Source organism: Haplochromis burtoni, unplaced genomic scaffold (assembly GCF_018398535.1).
Source record: "Haplochromis burtoni strain Fernald_Lab_line unplaced genomic scaffold, NCSU_Asbu1 Contig_710, whole genome shotgun sequence".
Taxonomy (NCBI): Eukaryota; Metazoa; Chordata; class Actinopteri; order Cichliformes; family Cichlidae; genus Haplochromis; species Haplochromis burtoni.
The window spans coordinates 109,221-136,759 of NW_024583071.1; the positions used below are offsets into that span (position 1 = coordinate 109,221).

The following is a 27,539-nucleotide window of genomic DNA, read 5'->3' on the forward strand; positions in this document are numbered from 1 at the left end:
CAAGCCCGAGACGTAGAGAGAGTGGTGGAGAAACGGCCACGCCTGTGATCTGACGTGACGCTAACTGAGTGCAGACCGTCAGCCCGTTCTTGTGGGTCACATGACAGGCCAGCCTTCCCGACTGAGCTGAAACACGTCCCATAACCATGGTAAGCACTTTACCGAATACCGACTTTAGTGCAACGTTGTGCATTCCGAAATTTGCCTGTGTGAAGTTTTGACCGCTGGAAAAACTCATTTTGACTGTGTAACGTGATTTGATCTAAAGTCAGCTGCGTGAATGGTCCTTTGGCCTAGCTCGGCGTTTGACAGCAGCTAGCTAAGCTAACTAGCAGCCGACTGAAGCTATCGAGCAACTAGATGCAACATTTGTTTGTCTTTGAAACACTCATTGTGCTCCTATATACAGTATGATATTTGCAAACAAAGGCTGCGGTACACATCAAAATTTCTGACGCAAATTAAATAAGACTGTACAGTTAGGTTTTTGTTAGCGTCGTCTTTCGCTTTGCTGTGTCATATTTTAATGTAAGCATCTAAATGTTGCCTCCGACCTAGAGTAACCGAACACGGAACATACAGACGGAAGCATGTCGTGTGAGATTGTGCAGGCGAGCTCAAACACCTGTAGCAGCTTCGTTTGGTCTGGTGGACATTCAGTCGTTTCTGTAAAACTTTTTTCTTCAATTCACGGACGATCCTGCCATTAAACCTCATTAGTAGATACAGCCGTCGTGACTTCAAACATGCAAACAAATCTGACTCGATGTGTTTTGGATTTAGACATGGAAACAACAACTCGGGAGTCTGCTGAACTCCTCAGACTGCTCCGTTTTTTCCTTTCTCTTTTCTGGCGTTATAGACCATCAGACAAGTCAAACCTGAGTTCTTGCTTTTTATGCTGTGTTGCATGAAGAAAATCCTGCTAGATCAATCAAGGAGTGCTATAACTTGTATTTCCATCCTCTGTTGCAGCCAGCAACACAGCAGTCACCCCAGGATGAACAGGAGAAGCTTCTGGATGAAGCTGTGCAAGCTGTCAAGGTCCAGTCGTTCCAGATGAAGCGATGCCTGGTAGGAGCATTTCAGTTTATAGGACTATCATCTTGATTGTGATGTGCTTTTTAAACCACTGGTTCTTCCTAAGGATACTCCTGGACTTTTATGGTCTTTTTGATTAAAAGGAATACTACAATAATATGGATAATCAACAGAGATGGCTAATATAACCTCAAAATTCTGTCATGATATTTAAAGAGACTGTGAAGTAATCATATTTCTTACACTATGGGGGAAAAGGATGAACTAAATTTTATTGATGTAAGTAAATGAGGGGCATTTTCCATCAGTTAATCCCCTTTTCCTTTTCATAATGATGTCTCAAAGATGAATTCAAGGTCCGTTCAGGCTGTTCAGCGTGTTATACATGAAGTGTTTCTTGAATCACGCATGTGTTTTGGATGTGATATGTAATATATTTGTGGCCTGCAGGACAAAAACAAGTTGATGGACGCCTTGAAGCATGCCTCCAACATGTTGGGTGAACTAAGGACCTCCATGCTTTCTCCAAAGAGCTACTACGAGCTCTGTATCCTTTACATGTGCTGATTAGACATTTATGTCTCATCTAAACAGGCTGACTGTATAACAGATGCTACTAGCCAGTCGTTACATGTCACAGTTTATAACTTTATGATGTTTGAGGTGGGGTTGTCATATTGTCATTCATTTGCCTTCATGTTAATGTTAATCATATTTGAAGGCAATTGAAGCAGCAAGCAGGCGGGAGATATTCACTTGAAAAGGACAAGGAGAATAAGCGCTGCCTAGTATTTTACTGCATGGTCACATTGATTTGGGGAGAAAACTTCAGACACTGGGCCAGAAGTTGAAACAGCGTGGACAGTATGCTTGCATTACAACAATATCTTGTTTAATAAATGAGAGCTGAATGAAGGCAGTGCAAACTGATGTTTGAAAGTGCAGAGCTGGCTGCCTTCTAAAGTCAAACACTCAGGTTGCCATTGGAGATCTCATCCAAAATGGTCTTAGTTGAACAACTGTTGGAAAAAAGGCAGAACTACTGCACTCATTTAATTCATCCCCGTTTTTAGTTCTACTGATGCTTCCTTTGAGGATTTGTTGGAGTGTAAACTGTAGGCTTATAGAGCCGTAATGTAAAATTGAAAGAACACTTGATGCTTAGGTGGCCTGACAGTATTGCGCCTGAACACACTGTGTGCAGATTGAAATTGAAGCCACTACATTATAAACATGCTGCAAGGAACTGTATTGTTGAATGTGTATGATTTGTGGCGTGTGTGCATTGGTCCCTAACACTGTCTGCAGATATGGCCATCTCTGATGAACTCCACTACTTAGAGGTTTATCTGACCGACGAGTTTGCCAAGGGGCGTAAGGTGGCAGATCTGTATGAGCTGGTCCAGTATGCGGGCAACATCATCCCCAGACTGTGAGTATCAACCAACCTGAACTTCTGTCAAATGTGGAGCATTAGTGGCGTCTGTTCAGCGCTGTCTTCCTTTTACCCAGTAGAGAGGCGACATTAACATTTCAGCCATACAAATGAAGTGCTGAAAAACATGTGTTTGGTCTGAAAAGGTTGCAAATTTGCATCAGTAAGGCCAATGTCTCCATGTTATCTGCTTTTTGTTTGAACTGATATTTTCCTCCTAGGGCTATTTTATTATGGTGATATTATTTCAACTCTAGGCCCCTGTCCCAGGTTTCTACCTGCATTTGTGGATATAGCTCAGACCATACACAAGCAAATGTGGGCTGGTCCTTGTGTATCTGTGTCCAAATATTTAGACATTTGGATGCAGAGGCAGTGTTTCAGAATTAAATATTTCGATCTGTTGATGGAATGTTAATATGGATTCTGGTTGTGATGTGTGGATTTTTACCCCTCAGCCGTAAGAGGCTGATGGGACTGTTGTTGTCAGCATGGCAGGTGAGTAGGTGCGTGGGCGGACAGCGCGAACATCTAAGTTTGTGAATGCGATAACTGGAGAATGAGGTCACGTAGGAGCTTCACATTGATACCATAGTTGACTCTGCTGTGAGTCTCGGACGAGTTTCATTCCTGGTGATTTTGACCTCGTGGTCAGAATTAAGTTTCATGAAAATCCTCTCAAAATCTTGTGAACGTGATAACTTGAACAAGGCGACATAGAAATTGCAAATTGATAACATAAGTGTCTCTACTAGGAGAGTGAGGCTTAGCAGTTGTGGTCGCCAGTAAATGTGCAAAAGTTACTTTTACACATTTGTGAGTAGTCGCATTGGTGTAGGTGAAATGTGATGAATCCACATTTGTGACCTTGTGAGACTGTTGTCTGTTTATACTAACTTTATTCTCTGAAGTTGTGGAGACGTCTGTCTAATGAAGTCTTTTGTTTCCTCTCGTCTCCCCAGTTATCTGCTAATTACAGTGGGTGTGGTATATGTTCGGTCCTTCCCGCAGTCTCGCAAGGACATTCTGAAGGACCTTGTTGAAATGTGCCGTGGTGTCCAGCACCCACTCAGGGGCCTCTTCCTCAGAAATTACTTGTTGCAGTGTACTCGCAACATACTACCAGATGATGGAGAGCAGTCAGAGTAAGTAAGCTGAGCTTTTCCCCTCTGTGTGCACCCACGACTATCACAGTAGTTGTGGGTTTTTTTCCTTTCCAACATTTCAATTACAAAGGAGTGTTTGCAACCGATGTTGCAATCTCTTTGCTACACTATACTATTTGCTTGTCTGCCTTTACATTCATATGAACTTCAATGACATCCCATTCTTAATCCATAGAGTTTGCAGCTGTATATAAAAGCTTTGACTATTCTTGGAAGGCTTTCCACAAAATTTAGGAGTGTTCTATGGACTTTTTAACCATTCTTACAGAATGGCATTTGTGAGGTCAGACACGAATAAGGCCTGGTTCACAGTCTTGAACTCATCCCAAAGACAATCTATCAGGTTAAGGTCAGGACTCTGTGCAGGGCAGTCAAATTCTTATGCACCATATTTGCTCCTCCATGTCTTTATGGACCTTGCTTTTTGCACTGGTGTGCAGTCATGTTGGAACAGGAAGGGGCCAACTGTTCCCACAAAGTAAATGGTAAATGTATTTGTACAGCGCTTTACTAGTCCCTAAGGACCCCAAAGCGCTTTACACAACCAGTCATCCACCCATTCACACACACATTCACACACTGGAGATGGCAAGCTACATTGTAGCCACAGCCACCCTGGGGCGCACTGACAGAGGCGAGGCTGCCGGACACTGGCGCCACCGGGCCCTCTGACCACCACCAGTAGGCAACGGGTGAAGTGTCTTGCCCAAGGACACAACGACCGAGACTGTCCAAGCCGGGGCTCGAACCGGCAACCTTCCGATTACAAGGCGAACTCCCAACTCTTGAGCCACGATCGCCCCACAAGTTGGGAGTATAAAATGTCTTGGTATACTGAAGGAGTAAGAACTAAGAACCATTCACTAGAACTAAGGGGCCAGGCCCAGCTCCTGAATTTCACCCCCCCCCCCCCCCCCCCCCCCCCCCCCCCCCCCCCCCCCCCCCCCCCCCCCCCCCCCCCCCCCCCCCCCCCCCCCCCCCCCCCCCCCCCCCCCCCCCACCCCCCCCCCCCCCCCCCCCCCCCCCCCCCCCCCCCCCCCCCCCCCCCCCCCCCCCCCCCCCCCCCCCCCCCCCCCCCCCCCCCCCCCCCCCCCCCCCCCCCCCCCCCCCCCCCCCCCCCCCCCCCCCCCCCCCCCCCCTCCCCCCCCCCCCCCCCCCCCCCCCCCCCCCCCCCCCCCCCCCCCCCCCCCCCCCCCCCCCCCCCCCCCCCCCCCCCCCCCCCCCCCCCCCCCCCCCCCCCCCCCCCCCCCCCCCCCCCCCCCCCCCCCCCCCCCCCCCCCCCCCCCCCCCCCCCCCCCCCCCCCCCCCCCCCCCCCCCCCCCCCCCCCCCCCCCCCCCCCCCCCCCCCCCCCCCCCCCCCCCCCCCCCCCCCCCCCCCCCCCCCCCCCCCCCCCCCCCCCCCCCCCCCCCCCCCCCCCCCCCCCCCCCCCCCCCCCCCCCCCCCCCCCCCCCCCCCCCCCCCCCCCCCCCCCCCCCCCCCCCCCCCCCCCCCCCCCCCCCCCCCCCCCCCCCCCCCCCCCCCCCCCCCCCCCCCCCCCCCCCCCCCCCCCCACCCCCCCCCCCCCCCCCCCCCCCCCCCCCCCCCCCCCCCCCCCCCCCCCCCCCCCCCGCCCCCCCCCCCCCCCCCCCCCCCCCCCCCCCCCCCCCCCCCCCCCCCCCCCCCCCCCCCCCCCCCCCCCCCCCCCCCCCCCCCCCCCCCCCCCCCCCCCCCCCCCCCCCCCCCCCCCCCCCCCCCCCCCCCCCCCCACCCCCCCCCCCCCCCCCCCCCCCCCCCCCCCCCCCCCCCCCCCCCCCCCCCCCCCCCCCCCCCCCCCCCCCCCCCCCCCCCCCCCCCCCCCCCCCCCCCCCCCCCCCCCCCCCCCCCCACACACACACACATTAATCCCCTGCATCTGATGCTTTGCATAGTGATGTAAGGCTTGGGCATAGAAACCCATTACATGAAGCTCTCTATGCACTGTTCTTGAGCCAGTCTGAAGGCCATTTGAATTTTGGAGGTCTATAGCGATTGAGTCTGCAGAAAGTTTGCAACCTTCACACAGGGCCTTGTAGGTTATCTTTCTCTAATATTAACATTTGTTTGATAATTTGAAACATTTAAGAATGACAAACGTATAAAAACAAGTAGGAAATCAGGAAGGGGCCACATCTTTGTATGTCTGCTGTATTTTTTTAATGCTAGTATTTTGTTGGGTACCCCAGCTGTTTAATACATTGGTAATGTTATAAGGCACTTCTTATTAGAAGTCATGATAGATCTGTGAAGTTATTTTAACCAGGCCTGCAACGCTTTTTCAGAATCTTTATTCCATATTTAGTGGTGAAGAAATTTCTAGTAGTTGGGGTTATGTATAAGTGACATAATGATCATGACAAGTGAACCGAACAGAGAAGGTAACGTCAGACTCACAGGAGGAAGATGACTCTGAAGATCAAAGGTACTTTATAATAATGGCTTTTTAAAACATATAGATGTTAATTATCGCTGTATGTGTGATGATGTTCCTTCATTCAGATTGCCCCATAGGGTACATAGAGACACGTATACATGCTTACACTGTGGTCATTATTGTAAGCAGGGATGGGAATTGATAAGAATTTGGTGATTCTGATTCTATTATCGGTATCACTTTGAGAGTCACCACCATCCTAAGCAGCATATGAAAGACATTCATGCAAATTATTTACATGCTGAGTGGCCAGATGTTTATGGGTGTTGGAGGGGTTTCCCCTCTTGTTGTGATCAGGTCATTACTCCAAAAAAGTAAAGTAAAAAACATTATTACACAGAACGCCTTTCTTAAAAGTAATGCATTACATTACTTAATTTCTCCCTGGAGAAAGACATTTGTTATGCTGCTTTTTACATTGCTTTCAGGTTACTCTGTTTACTGACCTAAATTACTGGATCGGATATCGGAGAGAAATAAAAAATGTAACCCGATCCATTAAATATCAAAAAAGCACCTCAGAAAACTTGCGACACGCCGTAACTCGGCTCATAACCGTAGCACGTCGGAGCAGTGTGGTCACGTGATAGAGTAGCTGTGTGTGTTTGTAGCCTCGCTACCAAACCAGCATTTCATCTCCGAGGAGGTGATCCCACAGAGAAGTAAAGCAAGTGTGTAAGTTCATCCCCGAATCTTTGTAAAGCATTCCCACGTTAAGCTTAACAAGCGATATATGGAGCGACTGCCTCCTCTTGCTGCTACTTCAATCATGAAACTGATCAATGATCAGCTGATCGTCTCTCTTCTTTGTTTTTGGTCCACTTTGCACCAGAAAGAGGAAACCAGCGGCTGAACAACAGCAGCACGTTTAAGCTTGATCAGCTGTTGTTAGACTGTATTTAATATTACTTTCTACACCAGGATCTTTTTCTACAGCTGACGGCTGTAACTGTGCAGGGGCGGATCTAGCAAAGTTTAGCCAGGGGGGCCGATAGGGCATGAACAGGGAAAAGGGGCACAAAGACATACTTTTCTTTCTTATTCTCATTTAAAATGTCGAGCTTTTAATAAATAATTATCTGACACCCAAAGTTTTAATTTGATGCAAAATGAATAGAAGTCCATTACTGTATATAGTAACTATTAAGTCTAATACACCCTAGTAAGCTATAGTACTTTTTCCATCTGTGCAGTCTGCAGTTCTGTTGAAGAAAGATGTTGAATCTATTTAATATTTCTTGAAAAATTATTTATTTCTGTGCATTTTTTTTCCACACTGCATCAAATTAAAGTTGATTACATCGATTAAGCATCACGAGGAAGAGGGTGGGTCCCCATTTTTTTTTTTTTTTGCTGGGAGTTTGCAACCCTATTAGTCAGGTTGCTTAATATTTCTGCTAAGTACTCTTTAAAACACCAGAATAGGGAGGATGGAGCAGGTTTAAGTTTATTAGATTGATCAGTTTTGCTGAACTATGAAATATTTTGGGTGCAGTGTATTTTTTGCATACAGGTATAACAGAATAGCTTTAGTGTTGTTGTTTATTTAAACTTGAGTGTAAACTTATACAAAATGCAGCAAGATATTAGAAAATCAGTTTTATTGATTAAAAAACTATCGGATTCATATCGGTATCGGCTGATATCCAAATTTATGATATCGGTGTTGGACATAAAGTGGTATCGTGCCATCTCTAGTAAAGACCAATCATTACGAGGCGTGTGGGACTAAGGCTGCAGCCCCACATGCCAACACAAATCCCCAAAGAACACACGTGATCTTTTCTTAATATTTGGGTATGAGTACAAAGATGAAAGAGACTAAATAGAATTTATTAACATTTAGGTGATGTAATGTAGATGTGATCTGTGAACTGGACTTTTCTATTCAGGGATATTAAGCAGGATTTTTCATATAATAAATTATTAAGTCCACTGTTTGGATTAAAAAATGCGTCACTGTTCATGGTGTTATATTGGTGTTTTAATAGTTGATACTGGAAATTTAGAAATCACCAGAGGGGAAGGACAACTCTAGTCCTGCAATCTTCTGCATCCCTCTTGTTAAACTGCAGCTTTTACTCCACAGGGGAACAGAGGAGATGACCGGTGACATCAATGACTCCATCGACTTTGTCCTTCTAAACTTTGCGGAGATGAACAAGTTGTGGGTTCGAATGCAGCATCAGGGTCACAGCCGAGACCGAGAGAAGAGAGAAAAGGAGCGACAAGAACTGAGGATTCTGGTGGGCACCAATCTAGTTCGGCTCAGCCAACTGGAGGGTGTCAATGTGGAGAAATACAAACAGGTGTGTTTTTGCTGATCTGTGCAGTGGGGACTGGTCTCAGCACAGAAATCGATTTGTTGCTGTCATCTTAGAAAGAGGAGAGCTGCTGGTTCTCTGGTGTGTTCAACACTGATCACGACTTTCAGAAATGTGCGAGTGATGTTTGATTATCTGTGTTTACTTATGTTATAGTGATAGGGTTGTTATCAACTCAAGTAACGTTATGTTGACATTACCTGACTTCCTGTGTCTTTTCTGCATGTACTGGAAGTCCCAGAGATGTGATATAATATATGACTACACATTGCTTTATTTTCACCAAAATCAACTATGGCCACTGTTATGGCTTTATTGTGTGGTAATGGTTTGACACACACATTAGGGCGGAGTTATGTGCTCCAGTGAGTGATCGTCCTATCGGCCTCCTGTGAGCGATAGCATCACCACTGTGGGGGGTGGTAGAGGAGGCTAACACATGTGTGGCCCAAAAGCAATACAAAGATTCAGTGTTATTATGCACATCTGATTAAACTATGCTGGACGTCTGTGCTTAGTGTCAAAGTGGTCGTCCCGTATTATCCTTTTATCCATTCCAGGATGCTTTTGGATGTAACCCCACTCCTCACTTTGAGTTTTCACAAAGCAGGATAGCACTTTGGAAGTAATGATACTCCAGAAACAAGTACAGCACAATGTCGTATCCTTGAGCATTGATGATTCTTTTGACATTGAATTGTAATGTTTCAGCGTCGTGTTTGCTGCATTTGACATGTATTTATGCCGTACATACTTGCATACATACTGTTGTTGTATTTATGATAATTTGTTCAGTCAAACCATTTTTCTTGTGCCTTTTTCTCTCCACAGATTGTTCTTCCTGGAGTCCTGGAGCAGGTTGTGAACTGCAGGGATTCACTGGCTCAGGAATATCTTATGGAATGCATCATTCAGGTACCTTATGTGAAAATTCTCGAGTCTCATTTACAACTAATCCAGTAGACCAGACTTTACTTGCTGTTTTTACCTTAGTTTATAACACTGGCTTTAGGGAATAGTAGGGATGACCAGAAATCATGCACTGTTAGTAAAAACAAACAAACACTGTACCATGTTAAAGGAAAACAAATGGGGGATTGGTCACATGTAAGCAGATTTGTTCCACCCGCCGTGTTCCCCAATAACCCAACATTATTTGAAAAATTCAAATGGCCTTTATTTCAGTCATCCTGGTTGTTTCAAATATATGACGTGCAGTCACAGTCATTCAGGCCTCAGCTAACATAATCTCGTCTCCGAAGGTTTTCCCAGACGAGTTCCACCTTCAAACACTGAATCCTTTCCTGCGTTCCTGTGCTGAGCTACATCAACACGTAAATGTCAAGAACATCATCATCGCCCTCATTGACAGGTATGGTTTTATTTGCTGGAGTGTAGCAGAGCTACCCAGTGAGCAAACTGCAATTTTGTGCTTTTTGAGACTGGTTGACTGACAGTACCAGTTAAAGTTAGCCACATATATCACTTTATTCTATACATTTTAACAACATTAGTTTGTATTTAAATATTTGTATCTTAATCATAGTCAATTTAGAGTTCTCATTCAACCCAACACTTATGTCTTGTTAGGTTGTCGGAGGAAATTGGCACAGGGAGCTAACCAGAAGCTTCTAGCCAGTGCTAACCTTCACCACTGTGCTGCTCCATAAGCATGTTTATTTACTCTGGTCCCCAAGCTTAAACCTTTAACTGCAACATGAGGTTTCCAGCATTTTGTTCTTCCTTTTTAAACTAATGATGATTTGCTCATAATAATGCTTGTTCAGCAGTGAACAGTACAAACCTTTTAAAACCCTGATGCACAGCTGAGCTCAAGGACTTACTGTTTATGGAGATGTTTTTAAGCCAGCTTCTGATTTGTGTTTCAGACTTGCTCTGTTTGCTCATCGAGAAGATGGCCCAGGGATCCCTGCTGAAATCAAACTGTTTGACATCTTCTCTCAGCAGGTGGCCACTGTAATTCAGGTACGTTTCCTTAAATTCAACAAGGTTTGACATAGGGCAGGGATAGCTCAGTAGGTAGAGTGGTGGCCCCATGATCGGAAGGTCGGGGGTTCGACTCCACTGAACGGCTACCCTGAGGTACCCCTGAGCAAGGTACCGTCCCTACACACTGCTCCCCGGGCACTGCACTGGTGGCTGCCCACTGCTTCACTGGGTGAATGGGTTAAATGCAGAGGAACACACTTTACACTTTACTTTACTTTACTTTACACTTTACATAGGGGTAGGCAATATATACTTGATGTGTCGCGAGTTTTTCCACGTATGATGATTAAAATGCCTTTATCATAACCATCGAGTATAGGTTGCCGAGGAAATATTAAGCTGTCTGCACGTAATTCACTGCAAGTTTTTGGTTTTCTCCCACACGCACAGAATGCATCATTTACCCCCCCCCCCCACACACACACACACACACACACACAAACCCAATCAGAAAATTTTCTGCGGCACATTTTTGGCACATTGCGCTGAGCGAGAGTGTTTATATACTATCAGATAGGGAAAAATATGGCGATAGTGGGAGTTGCAGACTTGCTGTCATTTGGATTTCCAAGGAGGATGTCGAACAAAATGCAGGAATTTACAAAATATGACATAAAACTGTTGCTACAAAAGGTAGCAGTACCACAAATGTATTCCGCCAGCTGAAAAGTCATCACCTGCAAAATTACGAGTGTTTTAAACTGCGCGTGTGAACATCTCCCCACACACCAAAGAAAAGCTTAAATAAACCAGCGGCTGTGATACGAACTACAACAGCTGTCCACCAGAGAAACGGGGAAAACAGCACATGTGAGTCTGATTGCATGTTACTGTTTAACATGCAGTATATTTGTGGTGTTCGACACTTGCAGTGTAGGAAGATCTCTGCTTTCAGACAATGTGCCATTGGCTTGGTTATGTGAAGTCGAGTGAGTTCATGGTTTCCATGTTTGTTTAGGCACATTTTACAAAAGTATGTAACAGATGTTTTCATTGTTTGTTGTTTTCGCTGTGTTTGCTGGTCGTAGAAATGGTTTATATGAGCTTTTAGCTGAGATTTGGAGGTTCAGTGGATACCACACATGCTGATATTGACATAAAAAACCTGACTTCACGGACGCTTAAGCTGCAACTCACCCGCGGTACCGGGGGAGCTGGGGCGCAAGACCTGTCATGATATATCTAGAGTGTATCACAATATAGACAAAACATTGTATTTGCCCTAGTTTGACCAAAGTAGATGACAGAGTTACTTTATTGAATGCAAAAGGTTTTTGGGAGAGAGCTATCCTTAACCATACGAGTGTGAGCACATTAAATGCACATAATATTATTATGGAGCCACATTTAAAGTCTAACAGAGATGGTATATCATATTAGGATCTTAGCAAACTAGCAATCATAATTTATTTGTTACAGGACAACAGAGTCAAAGGCGGAGCCTCTCAAACTAGGTAGAGTACTAGAGTAAGTGTAACTAACAGCGGGACTACTGCTCCCTTCTGTTGTCTACTCTTTCAGTCTCGCCAGGACATGCCATCAGAGGATATTGTATCGCTTCAGGTCTCTCTCATCAATTTGGCCATGAAATGCTACCCTGAACGTGTAGATTATGTAGACACAGTCCTGGAGAGTACGGTGGAGATCTTCAACAAGCTCAACCTGGAACAGTAAGTCTCTGGCCCCCTGATGAACTCCTGAGTGAGCCGTGTGATGTCATGAAGTCATAGAGCTGTGTTTAATAAAAGCTGCAGAATGCATTCATTCTTATGACATAAATTTGCATATTGAGATGTGTTATTAGTATTATTGAGGAAACTAGAAACTTGGTTGCTTTCATGGGTTGTGCAGATGAAAGGTTTTACATCTCAGGACATAATAATCATCTTAACATTTGGCAAATACACCGTCAGATGCACAAAAGCACATGACATATTATACAGTGTCATTATTTATTTAACAAGATGGTAAGTCAGTGAAGCGGTACAGTCCAGGCTTCCTGCTTCCATGGGCATTAAGTAGCCGCCAGGTGCTGATTATCACATGCACTGTATTCTTTTAAGATTTTTACCTTACAATAGAAAGCGCCCTGAGGCAACTTTTGTTGTGATTTGTCATTTTTAAATAAAACTGAATTAAAAATGGTGCTTGGCTGACTGATCATCAGTTAAATGTGACCCCTCTGGTTGTTTGTAGGTGTGTCAGTAGTGAGTCAGCTGTGTGTTAACACACTGAAGTACCATGTTACAATAATCACATTACATATGTGGCATGCTAACACTAAGCTTGCAAAGAAGTCGACGTGATTTTTTTAATGTTGTGCCGACCGCAGACCAGCAGACCCTTCAGCAGGTAGCGTCAGGCTGCATTCCTACCTGTTCGTGTTTCTAATGTAGAATCACCAATTTGTTTGGCCCTTTGGTCGGTTTTCAACTTTGCTTTGTGTTAAATAGCTGAAATCTAGGAGAAAGATCAAATGTGTCCTCATTAGTATAGATTTGTGTTGATGTGGGACTGCAGCCTAGAGTCAAAAGCAATGTAACAGTTACTGTAATTAGGCAAAGTACTGGATTACTTTGAAGAATAACAAGTAATGAGTAATACATTGCTTTCTTGAGAAACAACTGCAACACTGGTGTTGCAAAGCAGGAACAACATCAGCAGTGATCTGAGGGAAGCAGCTCTTTAATCTGGGTCAGGCTAGAAGACCATTTCCAATCAATCTGAACTCTGTGCAGTGAGAAAGATTATTCACAAATGGAAAACATCCAAGACAGCCCCGTCCAAGAGCATGTTGTCCCACAAAATCGACCCAAGAGCCTCCCTGACTCTGGAGGCCTCAGTAAGCATGTTAAAGGTCAAAGTGCAAAACAGAGGTTACAAGTATGCCTGATTTGGAAATGTTGCCATTTTCCAAACAAAATGTCTTCTCTCTAAAAAGAGTTTGACAGTGTGAGTTCATTTTGCAAAGTTGCAACTGAACAAAGTCCTTTAGACAGATGAGAGCAAAGATGTTTGGAGAAGAACAAACACAGCATGTCAGCAGAAACATCTCTAAGCATATGCTTACTTTTATGTGTGTCCTCACTCAGTTTCTCAACTTTAATAATTTCCACAAACTTGATCTTTGAGCCCATACTGATCCCCCCTGAAGGTATGAGGGTTTTTTTGTCCCTTGGAACTGTAAACCTGAGTCGGCTTCTTTTAATCCTGCCGGGAAAAACATTTTCAGTCTCCTTTCTTCTCCCTCCTCTAGCATAGCAACCAGCAGTGCGGTGTCAAAGGAACTTACCAGGCTGTTGAAGATCCCGGTGGATACCTACAACAATGTGCTGATGGTCCTGCAGCTCAAACACTTCCCACCACTCTTTGAATACTTCGACTATGAGTCCCGCAAGAACATGAGTTGCTATGTGCTGAGCAACACATTGGACTACAACACCACCATTGTGGCACAAGAGCAGGTTATTAATCTAACAGCTGTAGATTTGTATTTAAACTGACAGAGCATCAGACAAAACACCCCGCTAGCAACATTTTACATAAGAAAGGATGTGTGGTTTTCATAGATACAGTTTTTGTAATTATTTTTTTACACATTTAAATATCATCTTGATGCATCTCAATCATCCAGGAACGTAAATCTCCCAAAGTTGCTTCTGTTCATCTGGACGCAGCGTTTTGTGGGAGAAACATTTCATCATCATCAGGTGACGTCTTCAGTCTCAGCTGACTGCAGGTTTCAATCTTATAAACAGGACATTTGCATAATGACTGAAACCAGCCCACTGAAGGAACAATGGGCTGGGAGGGCAGTTCCTTCATCATAATTATGCAAATTCTCATGACCATTGATCGATGGCCATGAGTCCCACTCACAGAGAGCTGGGGAATGGCTGCAATCACAGCATGTAAGATGGAGACAGAACACACCCGGTCAAAACACACTGCACCAAAAACTGGTCCACCCCAAGGATCGGGTCCCCCGACACAAACAGAGTGTACGGTGTTCAGTGCAGGAGGAGTGCCAGGATTTATACGTCGGGGAAACCAAACAACCTCTGGCTACAACACAGAAGAGCCACCTGCAGGCTATTCACACCTACAGACCAGTGGACACTCTTTCAATGATGAGGATGTAACATCCTGGACAGGGAGGAACGCTGGTTTGAGGGCGGAGTCAAGGAGGCCATTTACGTGAAAAGGGAAAGACCATCTCTGAATGGAGGAGGGGCCTAAGGGTACATCTGTCACCATCTTACATGCTGTGATTGCAGCCATTCCCCAGCTCTCTGTGAATGGGACTCATGGCCTTTGGTCAGTGGTCATGAGAATTTGCATAATTATGATGAAGGAACTGACCTCCCAGCCCATTGTTCCTTCAGTGGGCTGGTTTCAGTCATTATGCAAATGTCCTGTTTATAAGATTGAAACCTGCAGTCAGCTGAGACTGAAGACGTCACCTGATGATGACGAAACGTTTCTCCTACAAAACGCTGCGTCCAGATGAACAGAAGCAACTTTTTGTAGACACATTTATATAGTTTCCCAACAACCTTGCAAATAGGCTTGTAAAAGTTAACAAAAACCCCAAACTACAGTCGACGTAGAGAAGCCCTCACCGACAGATGAAAAAGTGATGTTAACAGAAAACTTATGTAGGCTGTTTGACCACAGCCACAGTCTCTTGCTGAATGCACGCTGGTTATGTATGGCTGCAGTATCATCTGTACTTTGTGATACAACTTGTCATATTTGCTTAGATTAGTGAGAAATCTGTATAAAAGTCGCTGTTTTTTCATTTTTGTTTTAGTCGTTTCATGTTAAAGTATTCTTTAAGGTTTTTGTGCAGACATCTAACCTGGTTACACAGTTTGTAAATAGTATGGGTTTAATGTTGTACCCTTTGTTCCTCTAGGTGGACGCCATCTTGAACTTGGTGTCCACACTGATACAGGACCAGCCAGACCAACCAACTGAAGATCCAGACCCAGAGGACTTTGCTGAGGAGCAGAGCCTTGTGGGTCGTTTCATCCATCTGCTCCATTCTGAAGATCCTGATCAGCAGTATCTTGTAGGTGTTTGCGTTAACATTGTGTCTTTCTACGTTCTCAGTCATCAAGGTTGTGGTAGTCTTGAGTACTTGAAAACAAGGCAACTGGACATTTGTACAGGCAAGGCCAACAACGTGCCATGGGCTCCTCTGTCCCCCCCACTGTAGCTAAGCTTATCATGGAGGAAGGGGCTGAGAGGGACGGCACTGAGCCACAGGTTGAGGTATGCGGGTGACATTCACTGATTTACCAGGGAGGATATCAGGGTTACCATTCCTGGACTGTGCTTTGCTCGTTAAGGAGGCTGTAAGCCTCAACATTGAAGTTTACCGGAAGCCGACACAGACTCCCAGAAGCCTACGCTTTGACTTACCAGACCCTCTGCAGGGCTCGCAAAATCGCCCCGCCCGTCGGGCAATATGATAACCGATGGGCGGGGCTGAGATAGATTTTGGCCACCCGACCGGAGATATTGCTAGCTCCGGGACGTGGGGCAAGCGATTTTGCGAGCCCTGCTCTGGAAGACGAGCGTGGAGTCATCAGGATCCTGCAACGTCAGGCAGAAATCTGTCTTCTGAAGCAGAAAGGAAAGAAGAGGAAGAGTCATGTGTGTTTAAAAAAACAAACAAAAAACCATCTTAGATATGTGGTTATCCCAACTGGACCTAAATGAAATCAGCTGCACACTCACGTGTATCTCTACATCTAAAGGTCACTCAGGATACCAATGTCACATTTTGGACCAAGAAGACAGGTGGTTTGCTAAAATTAGATCATCTGTGTCCACTGTGAACCATCTTCATTGAATAGAGGCGTAGCCTATGACACGAAGTATCAGCCACTTACTGTGCAGTCTGACATCCTTCCAGCCACTTCAGGTGACCTCAATAGCTCCACTGATGGTGGGGTGACAGTGTCCTACACCGGTTTCACCCTTAACACGCAGTGATGACCTAGGAATGTTTTTTGGCTCATGTGATGACTCGCATGATTAATAGTGGATCAAAAACCCTCAGGAACCAATCCAAGGTTTAAATTAACCGGGTGCACTTGCCTCAGCGGCTACGTCGCCCTTACTCCAGTGGTGAGAATGAGGAGCTGGATGCACTGGTTGCCACAGAGCGGTGTGCTCAGCCCGACGTTATTCACTGTATTTGCTCAAAACTGTTCACTAACACAGTCGTGAAGCTGTATTTATTTTTGTTTTACTAGTTTTATGTTGAAGTATTTAAGTTTTGTTTGATATTGTTTGGGTCTGATATTGGAACAATGATGAGACTCACTGTAGAGAGGAGATCCAACACCCGAACACCAGCAACACCGAGGAGGTCATTGTGCGTTGGTGGAGGTCCAGGCAGTGTGGACGTCATCTTCCTGGATCTCCACATAATATCTTACCTGTTGTTTCTATTCTTGATTGTGTGTATATGTGAATGTAATGTTGTTATGTGTGTGAAGACATAATGACAATAAAGGATTCTTCTTCTTCTTCACTCCACCTTTTGTTTTCAGAATTAAAGAAGCCTCGTGGAAATGTATCTGAAGTTGTAGAAGTCCAGTTGTCTTCTTTTCAAGCATTTGAGATGAACCCGAAGAGTCTTAATTGTGCACATTATGCATTAGAAAGAGTCCTGCAGGTGGTGTCCTTTAAGTTGCTGCTAGAGATTCTGAGAATAATGCAGCAGTGTTTCCTTTGTCCCCACCTTATCTAGTTCTTGGGAAAATTCCAGCAGTTTGTACTTCTGTGAGTGTTTTTGCTGAGACCAGTGGTTTTCACTTAACTTTGTTCTTGTTTGCTTCAGATTCTTAATACAGCACGCAAACACTTTGGAGCTGGTGGAAACCAAAGGATTCGTTACACATTGCCTCCCCTTGTGTTTGCTGCCTACCAGCTAGCCTTTCGATACAAGGAAAACTCCTCCACCGTGAGCAAATGTTATTTTTCATCACAAAGCACATAATGCATTTTCTTTTATGTCCTGTTATGAAATCATACCAATTTCTTTTCCTCTTAGGATGACAAATGGGAAAAGAAGTGCCAGAAGATTTTTTCTTTTGCCCACCAGACAATCAGTGCACTCATTAAGGCTGAGCTCGCCGAGCTGCCTCTTCGACTCTTCCTGCAGGGGGCGCTGGCTGCAGGGGAGATTGGCTTTGAAAACCACGAGACTGTAGCGTATGAGTTCATGTCACAGGTAGAATGTTTAATAATACTGTCATGCCTTTAAATAGTTTATATACATACATGTGTGCACACTACCGGTCAGAGTTTTGGATACCTGAGTTTTTCCAGTTTTTTATTGAAAATTCTGCAGTTTAATGTCTCATTGCACTCTGAAATGAAAGCGGTTGGACTGAAAAAAAGAAATCATTGAATCAATTTAGAGACCAAAATGTATTCTAACCCTTTGACCCAAAGTAGCCACCTTTGGTGTCTGAAAACACCCGTGGCACTCTTTCTACAATATAAATCAAATATTGTTCAGAAGTTCTTCCCATATCTGTTGCAGAAGTTCCCATAAATGAAACACTGCTAGTTGCTTTGCTTTCACTCTTCTGTCCAGTTCATCCCAAACAGCTTGATGCGGTTTAAGTCTGGAGACTGTGACTTATGTTTTGGGTCATTATCTTGCTGTAGGATGAACCCCTGACCAGCTAGTCATATACCAGAGGCTATTGCATGGGCCTGCAGAATGCTGTTCTGTCCTGAGTGCCTTTGATGGTGAAGGAAACTGTACTCACCGACTTTGAAATTGCTGCAGAATAGTTTTAAATGTTGAACCCATGTTCTGTTCCCTGGAAAAGGCCTTTTGGATAATTCTCAAATGTGCTGAATTTTTCAGTTTTGGCTAACCTTACCTTTTTTTTAACCTCTGGCGGTTCACCACTTACTCTTGTACCATTTGAAGCTATTCACTGAACTTGAACGACTTGAACTTCAATAAATAATTGGAAAAATTGGGGTGCTCTAAAACTTTTGAGTGTATAACCAAAAACATAACTTTATTTTGTTGTAATTTAAAACCATTAGACCGCTACAGTCCTCTTTCTGTCATTGGGTGGTGTTGTTCCATCCCCTCAACCTTTTCATCTCTTCTCTTGGTTCTCCATACTTTGTCCATATTAGGCATTCTCTCTCTATGAGGATGAGATCAGTGACTCCAAAGCTCAGCTGGCAGCCATCACCTTGATTATTGGCACTTTTGAGCGAATGCGATGCTTCAGCGAGGAAAACCACGAGCCCCTGAGGACTCAGTGTGCACTGGCTGCGTCCAAGCTGCTGAAGAAGCCTGACCAGTGCAGAGCTGTCAGCATCTGTGCCCATCTCTTCTGGTCAGGTCGCAGCACTGACAAAAATGGTGAAGAGGTGTGTTGGAATTAGGCTTTTTCCCCACACACTAACATAAAGTTGTTGAAGATGGTTGTAGTAAAATCATGTGCATGCAGATGAGTGACGTTCTAAAAAATGACATTTAAATGGAATCATCAGTGTGTCGTGTAGGACTTTGTTCTAGAGGAGGAAGAAGGCTAAACAGTCACTGTATTAAACCCCAAAAGATTAGTTATGGAATCAAATGGATGGAAGGATCAGCAAGTTCAGTTTTACGGGACACAGTGCGCTTTAACACACTATATAATGCTGTTAATGCTATTGTGCACTTTAGTCTTTTTGCACATCTCTAAATGCTCCCTGCTCATTTTACACATTTAGATCCGTGATGGTAAGCGGGTGATGGAGTGTCTAAAGAAAGCCTTGAAGATTGCCAACCAGTGCATGGATCCATCACTGCAAGTTCAGCTTTTCATTGAAATCCTCAACAGATACGTCTGCTTCTATGAGAGGGAAAACGATGCGGTAAGACAAAAAAATTGTTTGTGCTAACCAGTAACTGGTCATTTTGCCAGAGAGAATAATTTCTTCATTTGCCTCAAACCAACCACTCAAGTTAAAATGTTGATTAACAGTTAGGTCCAATGTTCCCGCTAAGCACTGCTGGCGCATCTCTGCGCACAGAACATCTGCGTTGCGCACAAAAAAAAATCTAACCTGAATTGAAATTAAAATTAATACTTTAACAGTTTAGTCAGTGAGTGGCTGGCTGCTCCTGTATGGGATCAGAACGATGCCACCGTATCCCATAGTCCAGCCAATGGTGCGATTCACATTCGCATACACAGCTAATCAACGTCGACAGGCTCTGACAGCGTCCTTATGTGCGACACCGGTGTTTTAGCAAAGCGGCTGATGTGGAGTGAAGCCACGTTAATGACAACTTGTACAACCATTGGAGACGTGAGCAGGACAGACGGAACAACTGACGGACAAAGTGTGGACTTTATACCAGTTTTTAAATTGTGTTGATCGGCCACGTAAAACCAGAGTTATGATAAAATATCTGCAGTGTTTGGTTTTCTTCCTGAATACTGTCGTTGTTTATATTTACTGCAGGAAGAAACGGGGAAAACTGCGTTTTATAAGGAAAACGCTCGAAAGCCTGTGAGCAAAAACAACACCCTTTCCTATTGGTGGAAAATTTACCATGTGGACCAATCAAAAAAATGATATGGCAACATGGCATTTAGTTGTTTAGGACGGAGGAAGTTTTAGGAGTGACGGCGTGTTTGAGATGTGAGAGATTTGCAACGTTTAGCACAAATCTTGTGTAGTTAGTGTGTAGTTAGTGTGTAGTCAGTGTGCAGTCAGTGTGCAGTTAGTGTGCAGTCAGTGTGCAGTTAGTGTGTAGTCGGTGTGCAGGTGGTGTGTAGTTAGTGTGCAGTCAGTGTGCAGTCAGTGTGCAGTTAGTGTGCAGTCGGTGTGCAGTCGGTGTGCAGTCGGTGTGTAGTCGGTGTGCAGTTAGTGTGCAGGTGGTGTGCAGTTAGTGTGCAGTCAGTGTGCAGTCGGTGTGCAGTTAGTGTGTAGTCAGTGTGCACTTAGTGTGCAGTTAGTGTGTAGTCAGTGTGCACTTAGTGTGCACTTAGTGTGCAGTTGGTGTGCAGTCGGTGTGTAGTTAGTGTGCAGTCGGTGTGCAGGTGGTGTGTAGTCAGTGTGCAGGTGGTGTGTAGTCAGTGTGCAGGTGGTGTGTAGTCAGTGTGCAGTTAGTGTGTAGTCAGTGTGCAGTTAGTGTGTAGTCGGTGTGCAGTTAGTGTGCAGTCGGTGTGCAGTTAGTGTGCAGTCGGTGTGCAGGTGGTGTGTAGTTAGTGTGCAGTTAGTGTGCAGTCGGTGTGCAGTTAGTGTGTAGTCGGTGTGCAGTCAGTGTGTAGTCAGTGTGCAGTCAGTGTGCAGTTAGTGTGTAGTCAGTGTGTAGTCAGTGTGCAGTCAGTGTGCAGTTAGTGTGTAGTCAGTGTGCAGTCAGTGTGCAGTTAGTGTGTAGTCAGTGTGCAGTTAGTGTGCAGTTAGTGTGCAGTTAGTGTGCAGTTAGTGTGTAGTCAGTGTGTAGTCAGTGTGTAGTGTAGTCAGTAGTGTTGTTGTGTGTGTCAGAACAATGAGGCGACTGCTGGGTGTTACAGGTGTTACAGCAGTGACACATCTGCTGCTGTCAGGCCTGCAGGTATCAGGCTGTTGTTCTCCTTCATCTCATAGTGGACACAAATTATTTTTTGGAGCGGCACAAATAATTTGTGTGGCATCAGATTTGATGCAGAACAGCTGATTGTTCTGTAAACAGTTTGAAATGTTTATTTAAAAAACACCTTGGCTGCATTTTAGGTAAACTGCTGCAAAACTTAACTGAGTTACTTTTTTGAAGAAGTAACTATATAATTAATTGCCCAACACTGGTCATTATTTACTATATTTTGCAGACAGAGTTACCGACTCTCTCCCAGACCACAGACTCAGAATACAAGTCAGAGCTTTATAAAAAAAAATTAATTAAAAAAAAGTTGTTTTCAAAATTGGAGTTCAAGTTATTTTTCCTTCCAATAGTGTTAACATGCTGCACAGGTCAATGACTAGATTTTTTAACATTTTCGTTGTAAGTGGGCTAAAGCAGTTAATTTAAAGTAGTCTAACATAAATGTAAATGCTGTAATTAGATTATTTTAATAAACATGTAACTTGGATGGATTGGATGCTGGCGTGACCACAGTGCACACGTCTGCTGTTGCTCACAGTGGTCCAAGGGACGCTCAGTTCGTGTGTTCGCTCAGACACGTGAAACATTACAGGGAACATTGGTTAGGTCTATAAATGTTTGGGCAATGATATGGTTTAATAATGTTCGCTCTGTGCACAACAACCGTAGATTTTAATAATCAACATTACTAAAACAGTGTAATTATCCAGAAGCTTATAGACCTGATTCTCTATTGTCTTACAAAGCTGCAAACAGCAGTAGGAGGGCTTGTGCGCCCTGTTGCATGTCCAAGCATGCCGTTGTCAAGTTGAACTACGGCTTGGGCGTGGTGTGGGTGAGCCGCTATCTGGTCTGGGATGTTGATTGGTGTTGTTATTTACCCACTGAATATACTACCTTTGCCGACTAGGTGGTGATGGAAATTACCTACTTACTACAAGTCCACCAACTGAAATGTTATTTGCATGGGATGATGATTGTCATCTACTGCTGATTATCTGTTGCCACTAGGTGGCATTGTGTCACTTAATATTACATCCTGACTACAGTTGTTTTCATGCTGGCCACACACCCCCTGTCATGGAGTTTGATGTCACATCACCTAGGGCTGTTCGATATAACGATATAAAAACGTCTATCGTTTGTTTCATGGTGTCGCAAAATAAACTGTTTACAGCAATATTTTTCATTGTTCTGATGTCACTGTAGTGGCTGTATGAATTCCTTAAAGTTCTCTCTTTCTCTTATATTTAATATAACCACACTACAGACGGACAAGCACCTGTTTTTATGCGTTGTCGTTGGCAACAATGACGGTAAAACCATCGCGTGTCCGCTTGTTCCACATAAACCTTTCACAATAAAGCTCAAGATCCTGTTGAGACTTCAAAATAAACTGAATAACGTGAACGAGTATGCAGCGTATTTACGGATGAGAAGCAGAAAAGAGCCGCCAGGTGCTAATAAATAAAGCTCAGACTCAAACGTTAGAACAGGCTTTTCCCCGCAGCACGCCGTGTAATAAATACTCACAAAGAAAACGGCGCCGTTACAACTTATGTCTAAAAATGTGTCGTTTCATGCATCGGTTAAAACACTCGACTCCAGCTACATGACGCACAGCTGGAAACACTTCACGCAAGTCGAGCTGCCCGAGATTCACAGAATTTACAGCAAATGTTACATTTTTGTGATTTATATCGTTATCGGACGATAGAATTTTTATATCGGAACATGAGGTTTTGGTCATATCGCACAGCCCTAACATCACCTGTCGCGCCACCTTATTTGTGGCACTGTGGGTGATTGAGCACTTCTCTCCTTCGTTTTTTCCCCTTTCCCTTTATGGTCATGTTTCACTGTGCTGAAGAATGACCTGTTGTCTTAATGAGTGTATTGAATCCTTGTGCTACACTCAAAAAGGTGCTTTGTGAGGTGACCTTGAAGCGCTTTGGCTAGTCTGCTGAGGAAGAGCTTCTTGTGAAGCCAGGATGTGTAGATGTGCTTTTTAGACTCAGGTTGGTTCGCACAGGTTTGTATATGATTTTGAAAATGAACTTCTGCCACATTCTTAACAGCATCTTGAATCTGGGCAGTTATTTTTAAAGTTATTTACTTAAATGTGAAGCAAGCCCCAACTTTAATTTCAGTGGTCACAAAAAAATGTAAAAAAAAATGTAAAGAGCCAGTTAAGGTAACTCGGGCATCTGACATGGACGCCTCCTGGGCGAGGTGTTCCGGGCATGTCCCACCAGGAGGAGGCCCCGGGGCAGACCCAGGACACGCTGGAGAGATTATATCTCTCGGCTGGCCTGGGAACGCCTTGGTGTTCCCCTGAACAAGCTGGAGGAGGTGGCTGGGGAGAGGGAGCTCTGGGCTTCTCTGCTTAGGCTGCTGCCCCCGCGACCCGACCCCAGATAAGCGGAACAAGATGGATGGATGGATGGACACTTAAAAAAAATGGCATATATATAGTGGCTGTTGATTGGTTGTCAGGACTCCTTGAGCCCTCCTCCCTGTGTAGTCTCTTCCCTCCTCGGACCAGGCCCCTGTTTTTATTAGTGTTTGGTGGGATTGTTTCCGTGACCAACCCTGGCATCCATGTCGGAGCTGGAGTGAGGCTTAGCCATCAAATTGAAAATGTGTCGCTTTTTTACAGTCGCCTTTGTGTAAAACTCAGATTGTTGTTTGGATTTGAACAGTTGCTCTTATCTATTCCAGCTGACCCACAGAGCGTGCACATGAATACTTTGGTACGAGTGAATGTTGTCCACCCAATAATATTAGAATGTAAACAGGAACCCTTGTGCTGTTCCTCCTCTTCCTCCCATCCAGGTGACAGTGCAGGTGTTAAACCAGCTGATCCAAAAGATCAGAGAAGACCTTCCCAACCTGGAAGCTAGTGAAGAGACGGAGCAGATCAACAAACACTTCCACAATACACTGGAGCATCTTCGTCTGCAGAGGGAATCCCCTGAATCTGAGGGCCCTGCCTACGAGGGCCTGGTCCTTTAAAGCTAATGTAGGTTGGAAAATATAAAGTCCCTTTTAGATGTTCCACTATATTAAGAGTAGACGACCGCACACTATCACAAGAATAAAGAAGTTGTGTTAAAGGCCAGGAATAGAAATAAACATTAAGAGCTGAAAGAACTCCTTTCGGTCCTTCATTTAGTTGTTGATGTCTCTTCATCATTCCTCCTTGCTATCCATCTTGCATGTGTAAAGCAATGCTGCACGTAACTTTAGTGTGCAAGTCTTTTATTTACCATTCCTTTATAAGGCCACAATTAACCAGTTTGTCTGTATCCTGCACTATGTTAATGTTGATGGAGGACTTGCTAACTGTGTCATCATGCCTTCAGTTGTTGATATCTGTCCATATTGAGAGCGAATGTAATAGCCAAGTGTATAAAAACTACAGAAAATCTCAAAGTTGTAGTTGTCTTGCAGCGGGTTTGCATACGGCCTGGTTTCCTGAACATGAATAATCAATAACTCTGCTGTTCTTTAGGTTGGCTTTGTGGCAACTTTAAACAGATTGTGCCAAACCAAACTGAAGACCAGATGACCGTGCGATCTTTGGCTGTCACACTTCAGCGTTCTTCTTTTTGCCACATCGTGCTCGTCATTCTCTCTTTAGGCTCCTTATAGTGTCTCATTTGAAGTCAGGACTTCTCACCACTGGATTGACCTGGTCAAAACTGTGGTGTGTTTGCATGCTTTAGTGTGCTTGGCATCAAAGGGCCAGTGTTTAGTTCACTCTCTATGGATCTCACTAATTACACTGTTTTTTGTTCTTCCCCATGATATTTTTTGATAACAACCATGTCCTTTTGGATGAACATGTTAAGGAGGTGCAGCAGTTCCTCAGGATTGTATGTTGGCCGACTTGTCAGTGTACAATGGTGCAGAAGCTTTGTGTCGTTTTCCACAACATTTATTGATTTCTCTTTCTTGCTTATCAATGTTGATTTGTTGGAGTCGGCATTGAACTGTTACCTTTTTGCTTTTAAATATGTGTTTAAATGCACTTGTAAATCAGATAAATAAAAATACAGATTAAGTAGAAATGATCATTGTCTCTGAAATAAAATTGACATTAACAGTTCTTGAACTTTACTTATTTTACACACAGTATTTCCTGAGTGTGATCAGACTCTGCTGTGCTGTTGTATGTTGCTGAAGGATTATTTGGTTGTGGCTCAAACTTTGATTCAACGTTTGAAATGGAATAATATCAGTAACAGTTGCATTAAGATAGACATATAAGTCTATCTATATTTAACCCCCCCTCACCATGCGAGCTTTCTTTATCCTTCAAGCTCGGCCCCTGGGAACTTGAGGAGGACTGTGCTCTTCTGGACAGAGATCTCTGATGTTGTTCCTGGAATTTGCTGGTTGGGAGTCACTACACCTTTTTCCCCAAGGCCAAATAGACTTTATTAACACCAGTATGCTAAAAGAGATTAAAGAAGTCCTTGTGTGTTTAAACAAGGGGGTCTTCGTTTTGTCCTTTGATTCCAACATCAGCAGCATTTTGTCAACATGCTCTTCTATTAAGAGACTGTTGCTCTTTCACTTTTTGCACTCATATCATCTTAAGTAACATTTAATCCTTTTGGCATATGTTAATATAAAGAAGTGCAATTTCATCAGTATGTTTCACATTATAAAGAAATGATACTCTTCCCTAACCATCACTGGGTTATAATATGTAATTTTATGTATAACACTGAAAAGGGGTCTTTTCGGTTTCGTTTTATTATTTACTTTTGTGTATGACAAGCTACAACTTTTCTCTGTCAGTAGCAAGCTCCCCCCACCCCGGGCTTCATAAAGTTGAGGTAACTTCATTAGAAGAGTGGCTGGAGAGAAACACTTTCCTAAATGACCTCAGTGACTCCCTGGCCAGCTACTCTGGTTTGTACCACACCAAAGTAAAAACCCAGTGGTGCATGTTAAAATGAAAGAAAAGCAACTAACTTCCTGAAAAACAGTGTAGTCATGTATTCTGTGCATGACTTACTCTACACTGTAACATGTTAGTACTCGATTATGATTACTATTACTAGGCAGTTTTCGTACCCGTGAAGCTAAGCTGGTGTACTGTATGTTATCAGTCTGTGTCTTAAAGTCAAATTCCCGACAGTTCCGGGGACTAAATTCTACTGAAGTGTGTCTGAGGAAGTGTGGCACGGTTCATCCTCTTTCCTGTCAAAAAAACTGTCGTATATAAATAACGGTTATGAATTTGATAAACTGTAGCTTTATTCATTCACATACCAGACTATGAATATAGCCCCTGACACAGACGGTGTTTCAGCATGGCTTTTCCATTCTGCTCCCATTCGCAAACCTAACTTCAGGCTCATGTTCCAACTGTCCTTTTCCCCAAGGAACTTGAACGCAACGCTACAACAGAAGGGCGAGCTGTGCGCATGCTCGCAGGTTTTACGTTATTAGAAGCCTATACAGAAGCGTGTACCTATTCGTTAATGGGGAGTCGTCATCTAGTTAGGTAGATATCGAAGTGGTTTTGTGGCACGTCTGTGTCCGCGTTTGCTGGATAAAGACCTGCGGCATTCATGTACTGACAGATATTTAAGTTACCGTAAAGCTGTTTGCGTGTCGCTGGAAGAAGGGACGATGTCGGCAAATAAAACAAAGAAGGTCAAAATGGCTACTAAATCTTGTCCTGAATGCGACCAACAGGTAGGAAAATACATCTTTAATTTTTAGGGCTGTGTTACTGATTGCGTTTCGTTTTATTGATACCAATCATGGCAGCCTACGGTAGTTTCCAGCTCTAGAGACGGAAACGGGGTTCAGTGCGAGCCCCGGTGATCACGATGTTTCTCAAACGGCTCAGCTGGTAGATGTTGATTTTCCGTTCGGCAGAGAGAGCATCGGCATCTATGTCCGTCTTCACGGTTGTGGCTTTGTGACTTTGTATGTATAAAACAGACGGACATATGATCACATATTTGCGTTAGTAATGTTAGGGACTGGTTCAAAAGTTCAGTAAATGAGTTGGGCTATAGTAGCGCATTTTCATTACCGTACCTCAGTTACTTGTGATCTTCACTGAGCATTTCGATCGGTTAAAGATAAAAATTAAAAAAAATCAGCCCTTTGGCTTTGTGAGCATCTCTTCCTGGAACTACGGTAATGGTGCTGGATCACAATGGACTCTTCAAATTAAAGCCAACAGTGGGTAGACTGCAACAAGTCTACATCAGTAATGCGCGTGGTTAGTTACACAGTTCGACCCTGTCCTCACACTACCACCGCACACAAGCATGTGTTACTGCTAGTGATGTGCGATACCACTGATTTCCTTTCCGATCCAATACCAAGTAAAATTCAGGGTGGTATCGGTGATACTGATCCGATACTCTGTACTAAAACTTAATGTTTCATTACATTTCATAATACAATATATAATTTTATTATGTAATTGTAATAATAACATAACCATAT

General features: G+C 44.2%; 1 protein-coding gene across 1 annotated transcript; it reads left to right on the forward strand.

Moving 5' to 3' along the window:
• On the forward strand, positions 1-25,167 carry vps35 (VPS35 retromer complex component). Its single transcript, XM_005949811.3, has 18 exons — positions 1-149; positions 976-1,074; positions 1,492-1,588; positions 2,350-2,473; positions 3,439-3,621; positions 8,182-8,401; positions 9,248-9,331; positions 9,679-9,788; positions 10,306-10,402; positions 11,948-12,096; positions 13,683-13,890; positions 15,345-15,500; positions 17,283-17,405; positions 17,496-17,675; positions 18,608-18,847; positions 19,193-19,336; positions 23,892-24,078; positions 24,571-25,167. The coding sequence occupies exons 1-17, from the start codon at positions 147-149 to the stop codon at positions 24,069-24,071; spliced, it is 2,397 nt and encodes a 798-aa protein (XP_005949873.1). The 5' UTR covers positions 1-146; the 3' UTR covers positions 24,072-24,078; positions 24,571-25,167.
• The last annotated feature ends 2,372 nt before the right edge of the window (positions 25,168-27,539 follow it).

Excerpts from the sequence above, each read along its gene's own strand:
- vps35 (XM_005949811.3), top strand. Across the intron at positions 3,622-8,181 it reads GATGATGGAGAGCAGTCAGA|GGGAACAGAGGAGATGACCG; the intron begins GTAAGTAAGCTG and ends TTTACTCCACAG. Across the intron at positions 13,891-15,344 it reads CCATTGTGGCACAAGAGCAG|GTGGACGCCATCTTGAACTT; the intron begins GTTATTAATCTA and ends TTGTTCCTCTAG.